Source organism: Cucurbita pepo, chromosome LG20 (assembly GCF_002806865.2).
Source record: "Cucurbita pepo subsp. pepo cultivar mu-cu-16 chromosome LG20, ASM280686v2, whole genome shotgun sequence".
Taxonomy (NCBI): Eukaryota; Viridiplantae; Streptophyta; class Magnoliopsida; order Cucurbitales; family Cucurbitaceae; genus Cucurbita; species Cucurbita pepo.
In genome coordinates, this window is record NC_036657.1 from 7447159 (window position 1) to 7464637 (window position 17479).

The 17479-nt window shown below is 38.4% G+C and overlaps 2 protein-coding genes and 1 long non-coding RNA gene across 4 annotated transcripts; all 3 read left to right on the forward strand.

Annotated features, from left to right (window-relative positions):
• The first annotated feature begins 4107 nt into the window (after nt 1-4107).
• On the forward strand, nt 4108-8196 carry LOC111783018 (RHOMBOID-like protein 1). Its single transcript, XM_023663888.1, has 6 exons — nt 4108-4640; nt 4852-5015; nt 6434-6597; nt 6676-6932; nt 7078-7204; nt 7878-8196. The coding sequence occupies exons 1-6, from the start codon at nt 4318-4320 to the stop codon at nt 7998-8000; spliced, it is 1158 nt and encodes a 385-aa protein (XP_023519656.1). The 5' UTR covers nt 4108-4317; the 3' UTR covers nt 8001-8196.
• A 1235-nt stretch (nt 8197-9431) lies between these two features.
• On the forward strand, nt 9432-12768 carry LOC111782625. The gene is made up of 3 exons (XR_002813163.1): nt 9432-9518; nt 11916-12437; nt 12527-12768. It is a non-coding gene; the product is annotated as an uncharacterized LOC111782625 (long non-coding RNA).
• Nucleotides 12769-13684: 916 nt separating this feature from the next.
• On the forward strand, nt 13685-17234 carry LOC111782835. Of its 2 annotated transcripts, XM_023663653.1 has the most exons (8): nt 13685-14015; nt 14110-14172; nt 14246-14332; nt 15173-15410; nt 15530-15603; nt 15737-15835; nt 16455-16512; nt 16626-17234. In XM_023663653.1, exons 1-8 carry the CDS (start codon nt 13797-13799, stop codon nt 16643-16645), a joined length of 858 nt encoding a protein of 285 aa, XP_023519421.1. In that variant the 5' UTR covers nt 13685-13796; the 3' UTR covers nt 16646-17234. The 2 variants fall into 2 exon arrangements, with proteins under 2 accessions (XP_023519421.1, XP_023519420.1); XM_023663652.1 differs by having other exon boundaries at nt 13704-14015; nt 16455-17234.
• The last annotated feature ends 245 nt before the right edge of the window (nt 17235-17479 follow it).

Here is a 17479-nt window from a genome sequence, read left to right on the forward strand (position 1 = left end):
TGGACTGTTCATGATTATTTTTGAAACGTTTACTAAAAAAAATTTAGGTGTTTTTTTAAACATTTTTTTAAGTTAAAAAAGGGTATTTTTAATGCTGTGAAAATTATTTTAATTAATTTAGTTTTTTTTTTTTAACAAAATATAAACTAATTTTTATAATTTTAAAATGTAAAAATTATTTAATAAAAACTGTGGCGTCGGGATTTTTGGGGTATGAGCTGGAAGTGGGGCCCACAGAAGAAAGCATAATCGTCGGTGGAGAACATTATCTAAACCCGTACTCCGACCGCACGAAATCCGAAACCCTTATCCCTATGTAGCTCAAGCAAGTGACACGTCACCTGCACATGCATCTATCTTCATAGACTCGCAGATCCTAGCATCCGCCACGTGGCAGAAGTCAAAGGCTGTGTTGACATTGGATTCTATGCCCTATTTGGAACACATGCAAACCAAACACAGAGGATTAGAAGACATAGACAAGCACGCACGCATTGGCTCTTTCCCTTTATGGTGACAAACATTCTCGTTTTTCTCAACAATTTGCAAAGATTCTATGTGTTTTCATGTTTCTCCCATAATTCCAATCTTCTTTTACGTCAAAATATTCTAACTTTTTCGGACTGTATTTGATCACACGTCGTGTAATTCGATCTAAGAAGTGAAGTTTGTGATTGGAGTTGTGGGGGTGAACTTCGAAAAGTCGATAAGTTAGTACAATTTGTAATAATTCAAGTCCACCGCTAGCAAATATTGTCTAGTTTGCCCTTTTACACGTCGCTGTCAGTCTCACGAATTTAAAATGCATCTACTAGGAAGAGGTTTTCACACATTCATAAAAAATGTTTCGTTCCCCTCTCCAACCAATATGGGATATCATAATTCATCCATCTTTGGGGCGCAGCATCTTCGCTGGCGTACCGCATTGTATTTGACTTTGATATCGTTTATAACAGGCAAAGCTCACCGCTAGTAAATATTGTCTGTTTTACCATGTTACGTATCGTCGTCAACCTCACAGTTTTAAATGTGTCTATTAGGAAGAGGTTTTCATACCTTTATAAGGAATGCTACGTTCTCCTCTCCATCCAATATGAGATCTCATAATCCCTCCCCCCTAGGTGTTCAGTGTCTTTGTTGACACGCTGCATAATGTCTAGCTTTAATACCATTTGTAACATCAAAACTCACCAGTAGCAAATATTGTCCGCTTTAGCCGTTAGGTGTCACCGTCAACCTAACGGTTTGAAAACGCATATACTAACGAGAGGTTTTTCACACTTTTATAAAGAGAATCTCATAATCCAGTCTCTTGGAGGCCTAACGTTCTCGCTAACACATTGCATGGTGTCTTGCTCTGATACCAACTATTATCTACTTTGTTCTGTTACATATCACAGTCAATCTCATAGTTTTAAAACACGTCTGTTATGAAGAGGTTTCCACACCCGTATAAGAAATGTTTCATTGACTCTCCAATCAATATAGTTTATTCTACGGAATTCCAAGCTAAGTTAGGTCTAAATCGCGAGAGACAGCTAAGAGGTCTTCCCTAGTTGGTTCACATGGGTGACCCAAGGAGAAAGATCAACTAGTAACAGTAAAGGCGAACATAAGCTAACATAAGCTAAGGCGCGTGGTTTACACTGGAGCATAGCGGCGCGTCACATCCGCACGTCCAAGCCAATTTCAGCCCCCATGTGCTCGTCTCAGTTTCAGACAGCTAATACATATGAACAAATGATATACCCCCACGTGGCATACTCGTTGAGAAATAATTACCTGCATGCGGGCCCAGCCTGACCTCACGGCCCCTGATTGCCACATGGTTGCACTGTGATTTTGTTTTGGTTTTATTATTATTATTTTTTTTTTTTTTGTAAATAAATTAAATTTTTACTATTTTTTTAATTAAAACTGTTTTTGACCTTTGCAAAGGCATTTCCGACCTTGACTGATCGTTCAGAAACACTCGAGAGTGAAAACTATCTCTACAGACCTACACGAGCCCTTTCAACATGTTTTATCATCGCTCACATGCATCTTATAAAAATTTTCAAGAGATCTCCCAACATAAAATTGATCAAAGCAAAACACGCTTACTTATAACGTTCCTATAATTGAGCCTTCGAAAAAAAAAATGTGCATGTTGTTGATATAGGTAATGACGTTCATAATGTTGGTCGGTACCAATGATGAAAATTTTGAATGATAATAATAATAATAAATTTTGGACATTAATGAATTTATATAATTAGTTTGGTAAATTATGGACATTAATAACTCTTTATTGAAAACTTAGTTGGAGAAAGAAATTAATTTCACTTACCAAAAATCTCCTCCCCTATTTAACACAATAAATGAATTGAATAAATAAATAATTTTAATTATTGAATTAAAAAAGAAAAAGAAAAAAAGAAGTATTTTAATATTCTTTTATAATTTGAATATTTTTTCCTATAAATTTATGAGATTTGATTGGTTATCAGTCACTTTTTATGATGAGGGTATTATAGACATTTACTAAATCTAAATATAGTATTTTTAATATTATGTTTTGCCAATTTTATAATATTAAAGATCTTTGGCTATTTTTCAAAATGCTTCTCAACCCTATTGAGAATGAAGTTTTGGGCCGACAACTGGGCCGACAACTGGACCGGGCCGATTATGAATCTGAGGCCCGAAACAAGAATGGCCCAGTGCTGTAACGGAGAAGATATAAACGGGGTTATGAAGGAAAATCTTTGTAAAATTCCTATTTTGTCCTTTGTTACAACTATTCAAGTCGAGATGGTTATGAGGTGATAGCGGAAAAATTGATGTATCATTCACCTTTTGTGAGATCCTACATTGGTTGGAGAGGAGAACGAAACATTCTTTATAAAGGTGTGAAACCTATCACTAATAGACGCGTTTTAAAACTGTGAGGTTGACGACGATACGTAACGGGCTAAAACGGATAATATCTATTAGTGGTGGGTTTGAATTGTTACAAATGGTATTAGAACCAGACATGGGACAGTGTGCCAGCAAGAACGCTGGCTTCCAAGAGATGTGGACTGTGAGATCTATTTTGTAGAAAATTTTCATCATAATGAAATATGAAATGAACGGTCGATCTTAGCCAAAACTAACATGAACCGAGAACGTCAGGCTTGCTTTTGTTGTCTATGACATGACTTCTCTCGTCATCGTTTACGACATGGATTCTCCCGGACCAAGCTTAAACAAAAAGATTAATTTTTTTTTTAAAAAAGGCATCCAACAAAAGAAAGCATTTGTCTTTTGGTCCTTTAAGTAAGGCATATTCCAACAACATTGCATTGGTAGTTGGAATAGGATATACAAAGATGACCCCAACAAACTTACTTTTTCCTAACTAACTTCATATATTTTTTAACTTTTTTCAAATTCCGCCCTAAACTTTCAATTTTATCAAATTCGACCCAAAACGAAACATCAGTGGTAAAGGGTGGATTGTGAGATTCCACATCGATTGTAGAAGAAAACGAAAGATTATTTATAAGGGTGTGGAAATCTCTCCTTAGCATACACATTTTAAAGTCGTGAGGTTGACAAGAATATGTAAAAGCAAATAATCTTTGCTAGCAGTGGACTTGAGCTGATACAAATTATATTAAAGCTAGATACCGAGTGGTGTGTCAGTGAGGACAGTGAGCCTTGAAGAGGGTGGATTGTGAGATCCTACATCGATTGGAGAGGGAAACGAGTGACAGCAAGGACGTTGGGTCCCACAAACGAGTGCCAGCGAAGACACTAGATCCCAAATGGGTGGATTGTGAGATCCCACATGGGTGAGAGGGAAGAACGAAACATTCTTTTTTTAAGTGTGAAAACATCTCCCTAACAAAGTGAGGATCAAACTTTGAATAATGTAACGAATAGAGTTCAACTATAAGTGAACATAGAAAGACTTAGAATCTCAGTTTATAGCTTAACTAATTGAGTTATGTCGATGACCGAAGTCATTGAAAGACGTGCAGAGAAAGGGACAGATGAGATCCACAAGAAAGTTTCTGTTTTATTATTTTTTATTTTTTTGAGTGAAAAGTTAAATCTCAATGTTGATTTGGCGTTAATAAGGCCAAAAATGTTCATGAAAAGAGATTGATTTCGACGCTTTCGGCTTCCTATTCCCTCCAAATCAAGCCAATATAAAACTGAAAACCCACCAATCCTCTCGAATTTCTTGTTCTTAATTTCAAATCCCATTGGTTCTATCGATTCTCCAATTTCCCCCAAAATGGGTTTCCTCTATCTCTAGAATTTGATCTTTCTAATCAACCCTCGTTAATGGCGAGGGATAAACCCGCCGCCAACATCGAAATCAAGGTCCATTCGCGTCATGGAGATCCGGCGGTAGAACCCTCTGCGGCGGCCGCCAGATCACGACCGTCGAGGACTCCCTCGACTGGATTCGGCCAGTTCCGGCCGTTTAAGAAGTGGATTCCATGGCTGGTGCCGGTGTTTGTCGTTGTCAATTCCGTTCTGTTTTCGATTACTATGTACGTTAACGATTGCCCTAAAAACTCTGCCTCTTGCATTGGTACGTTTCTGGGCAGGTTCTCGTTTCAGCCCCTTAAAGAGAATCCCCTTCTTGGCCCTTCTCCTTCAACGTGAGTTTCTATCAATTCCACTGGGTTTTTTGTTGGTTTTTCAAATTAATCGACTGTTTCATTAGAAATTCTTGTTATGTTCTGATTATCTGATGATCATTGAAGAACAAGTTCTTGAGATGCTAATTCGTTTGAATGTAAATTTGAGTTGATCATAGCTTAATTCAACCTAAGTTCTTGTTTCTTACTTGATTCAATCTCAAAATTTCAGATTAGAAAAGATGGGTGCTCTGGAAGTTGATAAAGTGGTTTATGGGCACCAGCCATGGAGATTGATCTCTTGTTTATGGCTACATGCAGGGGTCTTCCATATACTTGCTAACATGTTGAGTCTTGTTTGCATTGGAATTCGGCTCGAGCAAGAATTCGGTTTCGGTATGCACCCGTCTTTAAAAGTAGAGCGGTCATTGATTAGTGGCGCATTTGGATACCACGTGTTTGAGCATAGTTCACTGAGTTAGACACGCTTTAGATTCTCAAAGGTCGATGGTTTGATCCCCACCCCCGAATTATTGATCTAAACAAGCACATTTTAGAAAGGCTGACGAGATCATATGGAATTTAAAGTTTTGTTTAACGAACATATTTGAGACGATCATCAATGTGATTATATTGACTGCATTATGTGATGATTTTCTTTTCTGATTCATAGTTCGAATTGGGATGCTGTATGCTGTATATTACTTGCTAACATGCTGAGTCTTGTTTTCATTGGAATTCGGCTTGAGTAAGAGTTCGGTTTCTGTATGCACCCGTCTTTTGAAGTATAGCGTTCATTGATTAAAGGCCCATTTGGATAGCACATGTTTTCATTTTGTCGATCTGAGCATAGTTCACCATGTTAGATACCCTTTACATTCTCAGAGGTCGATGGTTTGATCCCTGCCCCCGAGTTATTGATCTAAAAGAACACATTTTAGAAAGGCTAATGAGATCATATGGAATTTAAAGTTTTGTTTAGCGAACATATTTGAGACGATCATCAATGTGATTATATTGACTGCATTATGTGATGATTTTCTTTTCTGATTCATAGTTCGAATTGGGATGCTGTATGCTGTATATTACTTGCTAACATGCTGAGTCTTGTTTTCATTGGAATTCGGCTCGAGTAAGAGTTCGGTTTCTGTATGCACCCGTCTTTTGAAGTATAGCGTTCATTGATTAAAGGCCCATTTGGATAGCACATGTTTTCATTTTGTCGATCTGAGCATAGTTCACCATGTTAGATACCCTTTACATTCTCAGAGGTCGATGGTTTGATCCCTGCCCCCGAGTTATTGATCTAAAAGAACACATTTTAGAAAGGCTAATGAGATCATATGGAATTTAAAGTTTTGTTTAGCGAACATATTTGAGACGATCATCAATGTGATTATATTGACTGCATTATGTGATGATTTTCTTTTCTGATTCATAGTTCGAATTGGGATGCTGTATGCTGTATATTACTTGCTAACATGCTGAGTCTTGTTTTCATTGGAATTCGGCTCGAGTAAGAGTTCGGTTTCTGTATGCACCCGTCTTTTGAAGTATAGCGTTCATTGATTAAAGGCCCATTTGGATAGCACATGTTTTCATTTTGTCGATCTGAGCATAGTTCACCATGTTAGATACCCTTTACATTCTCAGAGGTCGATGGTTTGATCCCTGCCCCCGAGTTATTGATCTAAAAGAACACATTTTAGAAAGGCTAATGAGATCATATGGAATTTAAAGTTTTGTTTAGCGAACATATTTGAGACGATCATCAATGTCTGCATTATGTGATGATTTTCTTTTCTGATTCGTAGTTCGAATTGGGATGCTGTATATTGTATCCGGGTTTGGTGGCAGTTTGTTGTCGGCTCTGTTTATTCAGTCGGGTATCTCGGTAGGTGCGTCGGGTGCTCTTTTTGGTCTCCTAGGAGGCATGTTGTCGGAGCTTCTTACGAATTGGACGATATATGAAAATAAGGTAAAGGAAGTTCAAAATAGAAAGTTGACTCGACTGTCTATGCATTGTCTAGTGACTGACTCAGAATCTGTGATGAAGCTTGCAGCCTTGTTGACTCTCGTTTTCATCATCGTAATCAATTTGGCCGTGGGCGTGCTTCCTCATGTCGATAATTTTGCTCATATTGGAGGGTTTATCTCAGGTTTTTTTCTTGGGTTCGTGTTTTTGGTTCGTCCTCAGTTTGGATGGGTTAGCCAACAAAATGCACCTCGTCGACATAGCTCAACTTCGAAAGCTAAATATATGCCATATCAGTATGTGCTATGGATTGCATCTCTCTTGTTACTGATTGCTGGGTAAATCCTTATCTTTTAGTTCGTAGTTTTTGAAGTTCCTGTTTGAGCTGATGAATCTGCTTACTTGTTTTCTTCAAGTTCATCCCTACGTTCATATAGAACTTGTTGCCCACCATGGATATTACTGACATTTTGGAGTCGACAGGTTCGCAGTCGGTTTGGTCTTTCTCTATAGAGGGGAAAATTTGAATGATCGGTGTTCGTGGTGCCATTATTTGAGCTGCATTCCGACGTCGAAATGGAGCTGCAACTCGCAGAAATTCTCTTGTGAGGTACTAACTATACTTTTCTTGCCTCAAATCAGTTCAAATCCTAGTATACCACAACCTCTATATATCTTCACGAAATGGTATGTTGCCTAATGTAACAGCCCAAGTCCACCGCTAGTAGTTTTTGTCCGTTTTGGCTTATTACGTATCGTCGTTGGCTTCACGGTTTTAAAATGCATCTATTAAAGAAAGGCTTCCACACCCTTATAGAGGTTTTCACACCCTTATAAAGAATGTTTCGTTTCCTTCCCAACCAATGTGGGATCTCACAATTCACCCCTCTTGGGGGCCAGCGTCCTTGCTGGCACACTACCCGGTGTCTGCCTCTGATACCATTTGTAACAGCCCAAGCCCACTGCTATCAAATATTATTCGCTTTGGTCCGTATCATTTTCAGTCTCACGGTTTTAAAATGCGTCTATTAGGGAGAGGTTTCCACACCCTTATAAAGAATGTTTCGTTCCCTTCCCAACCAATGTGGGATCTCACAATTCACCCCTCTTGGGGGCCAGCGTCCTTGCTGGCACACTACCCGGTGTTTGCCTCTGATACCATTTGTAACAGCCCAAGCCCACTGCTATCAAATATTATTCGCTTTGGTCCGTATCATTTTCAGTCTCATTCGTGCAAGACTAGTTGTAACATCGCGTTTCTAAACTTTGTAACATTCGTGCAGACGAGTCAGTTGGGGAATCAGCTGAACATGACATGCCTAAGCAACGGACGAAGCGGCTCGTATTCGTTAGCCAACAGTAACTCGTCTGAGGCACAACAGATATGTACTCAGCTCTGCAGTTGACTTAGGTAAAGATATAAAGCTTTATACAGAGAAAAATGTGTGGAGACTTGATAGAGCTCTTCCTATCATAGTTTTATGACCAAAGTGTATATGACACATTTAATCATGTCTTCATTCAACAACTAGTCTTGTATTGTTTATATTAAGTCGAGTATGAACGTGTTTTTTACTCCATTTGATAACCATTTGATTTTTAGTTGTTTTATCACGATTTTTGTAAAGTGGTTTCCATTTTTTTAAAGAACACATTTGAATTTATAGCTTTTGTTTTCGTTTGATACCGGGATATGAGACTTTGTCAACCTTAGCAAGGAAGCCTACCGAACAAGTAAATAACAAAGTTGTGTCTCAATTGCTTAGTTAGTCCTGCTCCTGCTCACTTAACTATAACGTGTAATGCAAATGGATTTGAACTCGATAAGGGTAGTTGTATAATGGCAACATATGTCTTGGGGTCACCTCATTTGTCCTTTTCTATTAAGGCAATCATTATCTCAACTCAACCCAACTATCCAAGATTTTGTTAAAGCAAGAACCCTTGAATTTTCAGAGAAATTAACACCTTCTTATACAAAATTCAGATCAACCCAGAGATAAAATTGAAATTAGATTATACCTATCAAACTTGACTTTCTATATGTCCCTAATAAATTACCTTCTTATACAAAATTCAGATCAACCCAGAGATAAAATTGAAATTAGATTATACCTATCAAACTTGACTTTCTATATGTCCCTAATAAATTTCTATACGTGAAACTCTCGACTTGACTTTCAAAACTCCAAATGGTTCTTCTTCACTGTAAAACATGAAATGAAGGTTGAAATGAGTCTTCAATTTTGTTGATAAAGAATGAATGTTTGTTGAATTTTCTTGACTTTATCGTGTAATAGGTCAAGTTTGAACATTTGAAACACTATGATCATTATCACTTTCTTTTATTTTATATCTAAATAGTTGTTACTCTAATACTCATGACGGTCAAAAGTTGAGTGATAGTATTGGGACACTCAGGTCGATCATAGACCTATACATGTCTAATCCAAACATGTTGAGTCCATATTAACCTTATATATGAATCATGACGATGATTCGTATAATCAATCTCGCGGCTAGAGATGGATATTGTGAGTGAGGAGTATGAACTAGACCCTTGACAAGTGGTCAATATAAAAATATCCTTAAACTTTAAAAAATTTCAATAATTCCCTAACCTTTATAAAAATAAATAAATAAATAAATAAAATTGAAAGTTTTTTTTATTAATTTAATCTTATTTTTAAGTTAAAGTTTAAAATGATTGGCGCAATTGTAACGGTTAGCTATTTTATGGAGTGATCTCGGCCGTTTCTTCAAAATTTTTATAAATAAAATAAAATAAAATAAAAATGAATAAATATATATTAATAATAATGATAATAAACCGTCCTTTTCATTCTCCCGCTCGCCAAACCCTCGGCGCCTCGAACCCTCCGTAACTTCCTCTCAAATCCTCTCTGCAACTTCCTCCATCTCAGGTATCTTCTCTCTTCTCCTTACTTTTTTCTTCATCTTTCTCTTCTCACTGTTCCTTCTATTTATGCCTCTGTTCTTCTGAGCTTCATTTCTCAGAATCTGCACAAAAAAACACCCATATCGTCACCTTTTTCGAGATCGGCAAACTTTAATCCTTTCATGTAATGGAGCTCTCTCGGCTTTAAATTTGATTTCAGCCAGCCAGCTTTTGTTAAAAATTTGATTTCAACAGCCAGCTTTTCGGTGTTTTTCTCTGATAACAATATAAAAAGAGATCTCTAGTGGGGCCTTTACAGGAAGAAAAGAAGCCTGGTATTAGAGATTGGTGTATTGGCATGGTTTTCTTTTTTATGACTTTAATGATCCTTGCATGAATGTTCTACGCATGCTGTTTTTTTTTTCCCTGTCTTTCTTTTGGATTTATTGGAAACCATTTTACTGGAGAGCTTGATCTTATAGAGACTGAATCGACATTTCTTTAGCAATGGCTGTTGAGAATTCTATTTTAGTGTCCTGGTTTCTTCTGGGAGCATGGTTTGTTCTATAACATTGTGAATGTGATATCGTTTCATTCTCAGTTATTAATGAAATATCTTAAAGGCAGGCGTTGGGAGCTGCAAGGGCTATTTTGGTGCTGATATTTACGTTAATTGGCATATATTATGCTGCCCATGCCCTTCTTGCTATTACAATAGAATACAATCAATCTGCTGCACTGATACTTGGGAACCAAGCTGGTTTTGTTTTCATTTTCTTTTTCTTTGGTCACCTAACAGCTATCTAGGGCTGTTTTTGAAATAGTCTAGCATAAGATTGTGGTCCTCTGCTAGCATATGGAATTTTAAAAGATAAATCTAAAACAGGTTACTAATAGCATTGAAATATCTTTTCGAGTGAATCTCGTGGGTATGATTGAACAACCTCTTGAAGGAGAAGGGGACATTTGGTATCACTTTTGATAGAACTCTCGGTATCACTTTCACTAGAATTTTCCGCCTAGGCCTTCCCTTGCTCTGATCTCCCCTATGCCTAGGAGGAATTTTGTGTCGCGACTGCTCTAGAGGTGGATCTCTATCTCTCTCTAGATATCTAAAGATGGATAGAGATGTGAAAGTAATAGCCTTGTGTTATGACTGCCCTTCCCACTTATGGCCTTTACTATCTCTCTCTAGATATCTAAAGATGGAGAGAGATGTGAAAGTAATAGCCTTGTGTTATGACTGCCCTTTGTACTTATGGCCTTTACGCTACTACTTCTAAAGATGGAGAGAGATGTGAAAGTAATAGCCTTGTGTTATGACTGCCCTTCGTACTTATGGCCTTTACGCTACTACTACTGTGATGTGAGTGGTTCAAATTGATTTGGCCTTTCCCAATTATCTTGGCCGTAACTTGTTAAAGTTTTGGAATGATGATAAAAAGTTTCAAATAGGGAGTAATTAGGGTAGGTTTAAGCCCTTGCGACGACTTTTGGAAGGATGAAAGTGATTTACCCCATTAAATTCTTTTTCTAGGATTTAATATCCTACCATTTTAACTTAATATATATAGTAAAGAATTTAGAGAGAATTAGTTCAAACTATCTGACACCATACCTAGGATTTAACATCCAACCAGTTTAACCAAATGTAGCATGGTCAAATAGTTGTCTTGTGAGAATAGTCAAGGGTGTTCTAGCTCAAATACTCATGGACATAAAAGAAAAAGTGTGGAAAGCGGCCTAAGTAACAGATACACAATGAAGGAAATGGATGGCTTCAGCCGTTTTGTGTTATAGGAATGGCTCTTTGGCTGACTGTTTTTCTTGCTACCTTCTGTAATATTTAGCTTGAGAAAAAATAAGAGATCAGTAGTGATAGCAGGTGTTTTTCTTGGATACTATATGGGCATTGGACTAGACAGTTTGGCATATACTCAGGAAACTCAAGACACTAACCCACCTCCGACAAGAACATGAAAACATGGGGTGGGTCCAAATTTTGGTTTACAATTACAAAACTTGTTGTTAAGACATAGTGTTAGATCCCACATCGGTTGGAGAGGAGAATGAAGCATTCTTTATAAGGGTGTGGAAACCTCCCCCTAGTAGACGCGTTTTAAAAACCTTGAGGGAAGCCCAAAAGGTAAAACTCAAAGTGGATATCTGCTAGCGGTGAGCTTTGGGGCTAGGGAATAGTACAAAGTGTGGGAATGACAATGTCGAAGAATAGACAGATTGCTTGAGGAATGTGTGTTAGTGCTAATAAAGTGGCATTGTTTGATTTCATTAGCCTATCCAAAATTTCCTCTTCTCCACTTGAAATTAACAAAAACAATAGTTGTATTTCAATTATTCTAGATGTATTTGAGACTAAATGCTAACAGCTACATTTATTTTCTTTTGTCGATATCGTTTCTAGGTTCGTCACTCTACTGGACTACGGTTCTATGGGGAAAGGACGTGTTCGTGGCATGAAGTTAGGACCCACCCCCACCATAGTGTTCAAGTCTACACCACGTCAATTTACCGAGATTGAGATTCATAATGAGGCCAACAATATGGAAGATTACGAAAACGTAGATGCTAGACTTTCGATATTAGAGTTGAAAATGGCCAACATGCTCTCGATTTTGGAACAAAATGGTTTCATGCAATCCAATAATCTGACTGCTGCACATACAAATGGTGATTCGCCATACTGTATATACAAGAATCCTGGACGTGTCTGTGGCATGAGATTACAACCTACATCGACTCAAGTGTTCAGATCTATCTCACACCGTAATATTCGTAATGAGGCTCGTATGGATCAAAATGTAGATACTAGACTTTCAATATTAGAGGCTCAAATGACCAAGGTAGTTTCGATTTTACGACGAAATGGTCTGATGCAAGGCAACATATGAAGAGGACCACCACAGAAGTTTCAAGACATCACTAGGTATGACCCACCCTTTTCATGTTTTATAATGTTTTTATTTTGGAAGTAAATTTAATAATTGTTATTTATATATGATTATTTGTTATTAGGAACTGGGAGTTAACACACTAATGGTGCATCAAGTTTGTGAAGTGAATTCAAGATGTTTCATAATGTTCTAGCAGTCTGTAATGGTAAAACAATTTGATCTCCCAACTCTTAGGCTTAAATATTGTTATATTGGGATGATATGAAGTATGTATTAGAGCATTCTTCCATTTTCAACCTCTTGTGTTGAAATTTCTGGAGGTGGTAGTATTAGTGTATTAACAAAAAAAAAAAAAAAAAAAAANTTCAATGATATTAAAGAAAATAGTACCAAGCTAGTTCAGAGAGATGTCGATGGGGTGGGGACGACATCCCCATCCCCATCTCCATTATTTTCCATCTCTGTGAAAATTTAATTTTTATTTATTTTTGTGGGAATCAATCAAGTTCCTCGTAGGGAATTTGTGGGCATCAATCAGGTTCCTCGTAGGGAATTTGTGGGCATCAATCAGGTTCCTCGTAGGGAATTTGTGGGCATCAATCAGGTTCCTCGTAGGGAATTTGTGGGCATCAATCAGGTTCCTCGTAGGGAATTTGTGGGCATCAATCAGGTTCCTCGTAGGGAATTTGTGGGCATCAATCAGGTTCCTCGTAGGGAATTTGTGGGCATCAATCAGGTTCCTCGTAGGGAATTTGTGGGCATCAATCAGGTTCCTCGTAGGGAATTTGTGGGCATCAATCAGGTTCCTCGTAGGGAATTTGTGGGCATCAATCAGGTTCCTCGTAGGGAATTTGTGGGCATCAATCAGGTTCCTCATAGGGAATGAGCATTAGGAGCGAGGTATTTGTGAGGTAGGGAATTTGTGGTCCTCGTAGAGAATTTGCGGGCATTAGGTTTCTCGTAGGGAATTTGCGGGCATTAGGTTTCTCGTAGGGAATTTGCGGGCATTAGGTTCCTCGTAGGGAATTCATTAGGTTCCTCGTAGGGAATTTTTAATAATTAAAAAATAATCCACAATAGTTTATATATTATTAAAGACTATATTATTTATATTAAATGATTTCCTTTAACATTAAAAAAAAATGAAGATGTATATCATCGGTATATGGAGGAAAGAGCATGGGGTTAGATGAGCCAGGTGGGGGCCATTGGATAACCCAGGCCCAATAGTTTGGAAGCCTGCTAATCCCCAAGAAACGACATGTCGGAACTGGAAAAAGTGAGCAAGCAAGAAGAAGACAGATTGTGGAGTTGAATAACCAGAAAGGCGTTGCCACCATAAATTCTCTCAACCTTCAATTATCTCCACCTCATGTTCTCGACCAGCGTCCATGGCCGGCACATGCACCTCCTTCTCTCGCCATCTAATCCAATCCACCGTCTCCGACCTCGCCAGAACAATTCGCACCGCCGCCCCCTTTCATCTTCCTCGATTCTCCGCCAAGACCGCCCTTTCCTCCTCCAACGACCTCGCTCAAGGCCCCTCTTGCATCTTCGTCGGCCCCATCGACACCGCCAGTCAAGAAACCCTTGAAGCTCTCTATCTTCAGGTTCCGCTTTACTACGCCTTTCAATCTCTCTCTCTAATCTCCCTCTCTCGTCTCTGTCTTTCACTTGTGTTCTTGTCGTGGTGGTTTTTTTTAGGCTAGGGATGCGTACTATAATGGTCAACCGTTGATCCTTGATGATATGTTCGATCGAGTCGAGGTAAGCTCGCTAAGGGAAAACAAATTCTCCATAGATCTTGGTTGTTTTCTTACTCTATTCTTCATTGAATCAGTTGAAATTGAGGCGGTATGGTTCCAAATCTGTGGTCAAATATCCTCGTTGTAGTCTTCGACGGCAATCGACGTATGCGGATGCTGAGGTGATTCTCCTTCTCATTTCTTTCTTTCTTCTGCTAGGGCCACTGAAATCTGGTTCTTAGGGTTCATCTGTTTAATTTCGTAAAAAGAACTTAAGGCAGGAATGTAACTTACAATTGCTTAAATTCATATTCAACCCTGTAAGTGAAGTTTTTTATGGTTTTAATTCGATATAAATATGTTTTTGTTTGGGCATGAATGTTCGATGGATTGATTTGTGTGAGACCCCACATCGTTTGGGGGTTTGGGGAGGATAACGAAACACCTAAGGGTGTGAAAACCTCTCCCTAACAGCATTTTAAAAACTTTAAGGGGAAGTTTGAAAGGGAAAGCCCAAAGAGGACAATATTTGCTAGCGGTGGGCTTGAGCCGTTACAAATGGTATCAGAGCCAGACACCGGGTGATGTGCCAGCGAAGGGCTTAGCCTCGAAGGGGGGTGGACATGAGGCGATGTGGACAATGTGTGCCAGCAAAGAGACTGAGCCCTGAAGGGGGTGGACATGAGGCGATGTGGGCTATGTGCTAGCAAAGAAGTTGAGCCCTGAAAAAGGGGTGGATCTAGTGGGGCTTCCATATCGATTAGAGAAAGGAATGAGTGCCAACGAGGACGTTGGATCCCGAAGGGGGTGGATTGTGAGATCCCACATCGGTTGAGGAGGAGAAAGAAACACCTTTTATAAGGGTGTAGAAACCTCTCCCTAGTATGCGTTTTAAAAACCTTGAGGGAAAGTCCAAAGAGGACAATATCTGCTAGGAGGACAATCCTTTTGCTCCTTTTGCTCTGTTGTCTTCTCTTTTAGCTTGCTTCATTTGAATATTCAATGACATGAATGTAGGGCAGGAGGATCTATCACAGGTTCTTGCATTAGCAGGCATATGGTTGGTGTTCCTCGCACTTGGCTGTTCAGCATGTCTTGTTCCCTTAATCTGCACGGCTGACTTAGTTTTCAAGGATCCACTCAGTTTAGGACTTTCCTATAACACCCAAGGAACTGCATTTGAATTTCTTTCAGCTATAAATGCCATCCTCTTCATCGGATTCGGGTCTCTGATTGGCTACCCAATTGCTTCAGCTTCTGGTAAAACTGCTGCTCGTTGATTTTGCGATTCGATCGAAATCTTAGTAGAAGTTCAATTTTTCACTAATTGTTATGGGTTCTGCTTGCTTATATTTACTGTCTTTTGGCTATTGCTGCAGTGGGAGTACTTCAGGGCTTATGGAGAAATGATTTGGTGGCACTGAAAGGAGCTTGCCCAAATTGTGGAGAAGAAGTATGTTGTTTTGAATTGGCTTGTGAATCATTCCTTTATGTTTTTCTCCCCCCATTGCCATAATTCATGAACGAATACTAGCTTCGTTTCGAGAGAATATATTTTTACGTGGTTAAATCATTTTCTCTTTCAGGTGTTTGCATTTGTGAGATCGGATCGTGCGAATGTCTCTCCTCATAGATCAGACTGTCATGTATGCGAATGCTTGTTGGAATTCCGTGTCAAGTTCGAGGTAATTTACTTCGCTTTTGTTTCAAACCACGCTAAAGCTGGAAACGATCATCATGCAATTATCCGTTTATCCTTTTTCTGAACATTATCCCTTTCTCCTTAAGAGAGAGTGGAAAAGAGTTTCATATCTGAAATTTCTGGTCTTATACATGATTCATATGCCCTGTAGAGTAGCTCTATATGAGCTTGAGGTTTTCTTCGTAACTCCCGGAACTTCTTCGTAGTGGCTCCGTTCCATGCTGCATTTCACGGAGAACCTCAAAGTGACTCTATTTCATTATATTCTATCCATATCCCAATTCCATTCATTTAATATCCCTGTAGTGTCATTGAGATAAGAGATGTCGTTTCTAGTCTATATGTTTTTATTTCTATAGATATGGAAAGTTAAAAAATGATCCGAAATTTCAATAGGAAAGAAAAGGGAGGTTTGTGATGATTTTAAATTTTTTTATACTCGGTATCCTTATGCAGATAATCAATAAGTTCATAATGGGATTGTTGGGGGCAAAAAAAAAAAAAAAAAAAAAAAAAAAAAAAAAAAAAAAAAAAAAAAAAANAAAAAAAAAAAAAACTATTATGAAAAGACAGATGCTTAATCGGGGGTGGGTATTGTGCAGAAATCGAGTTCGAGACTAGGTCGACGATGGGTTTATGGGCGTATCTACCTTGTAAGAGGTAAAAGCAGGCAACAAAGATTGCTGTAGGAGCAACTTGTCTATATGTAGTGCCATGATTCTTTTTCAGTCTTAATTTGCTTGCAATGAGGTCTTGTAGTTGTACCATTACAGACATAGCGCCTGCTAGGTGATTACACTTCAAGTTAGCTGCTGCCTGTAGTTTTGATAATCTAGCTAAGTTTATGAAAACCTTATCCCATGATGTCTATGGATCCAACAATTTAGCCAGTTTGAGCATCGGCAAGTGACCGTTCTGATGCTGCAATTGAGTATTCACTTTGGTCGATTTCCTGTCCTTCATGCCAACTGATCCGGGATCGAAATTTTGGGGGCAAATTCGAGATACCCAGTGGAGAGTATGCTGATAAGATGCCAAGGATTTTGAGAATTGTTGGAGTATTGTTGGAGTGTAACCATGTCAAGTCAAGCTCATGAAGGAGGTCGTAGGACATCTTGGGCAAGTACGTGAATATTAGGTGACTGAAGAGACCACGTTAGAAGCCATGAGATGAACACCAAGCTAGACATGCTCAATCGAGCTTAAATCAAATTTATGCTCGAAGTCAATAGGAAATGTCACTTTTCACTATAAAGTAGTGTTGTAATTTCGTTGTGAAATTTCTCATAGTGTTCTTTTTTAAGCTTTATGCTTTCTTTGTATTATTGTGTTTACATGGTTTTAGAACATTTTGTCTGGTTTGATCGATTAGGTTTCGTAGAGTTTAAAATCCCTCGATGACCAAAATACCCCGAACCACCTAACTCAAATTGGGGATTGGGTTGGGTTGGGTTGAGTGGAAATTTTAAAAAATAAAAAATTCAGTTTGGTGTTAAAACTTTTTGGGTCGAGTTAACCTGATTAACTCGAAAATAGGGTTTACAATTCAATCCTATCTTATTTTAAAATGTTTTATGAATATTAAAAATATTTAGCGATCGTAACATATACTAGTGCAGCCTCTTTC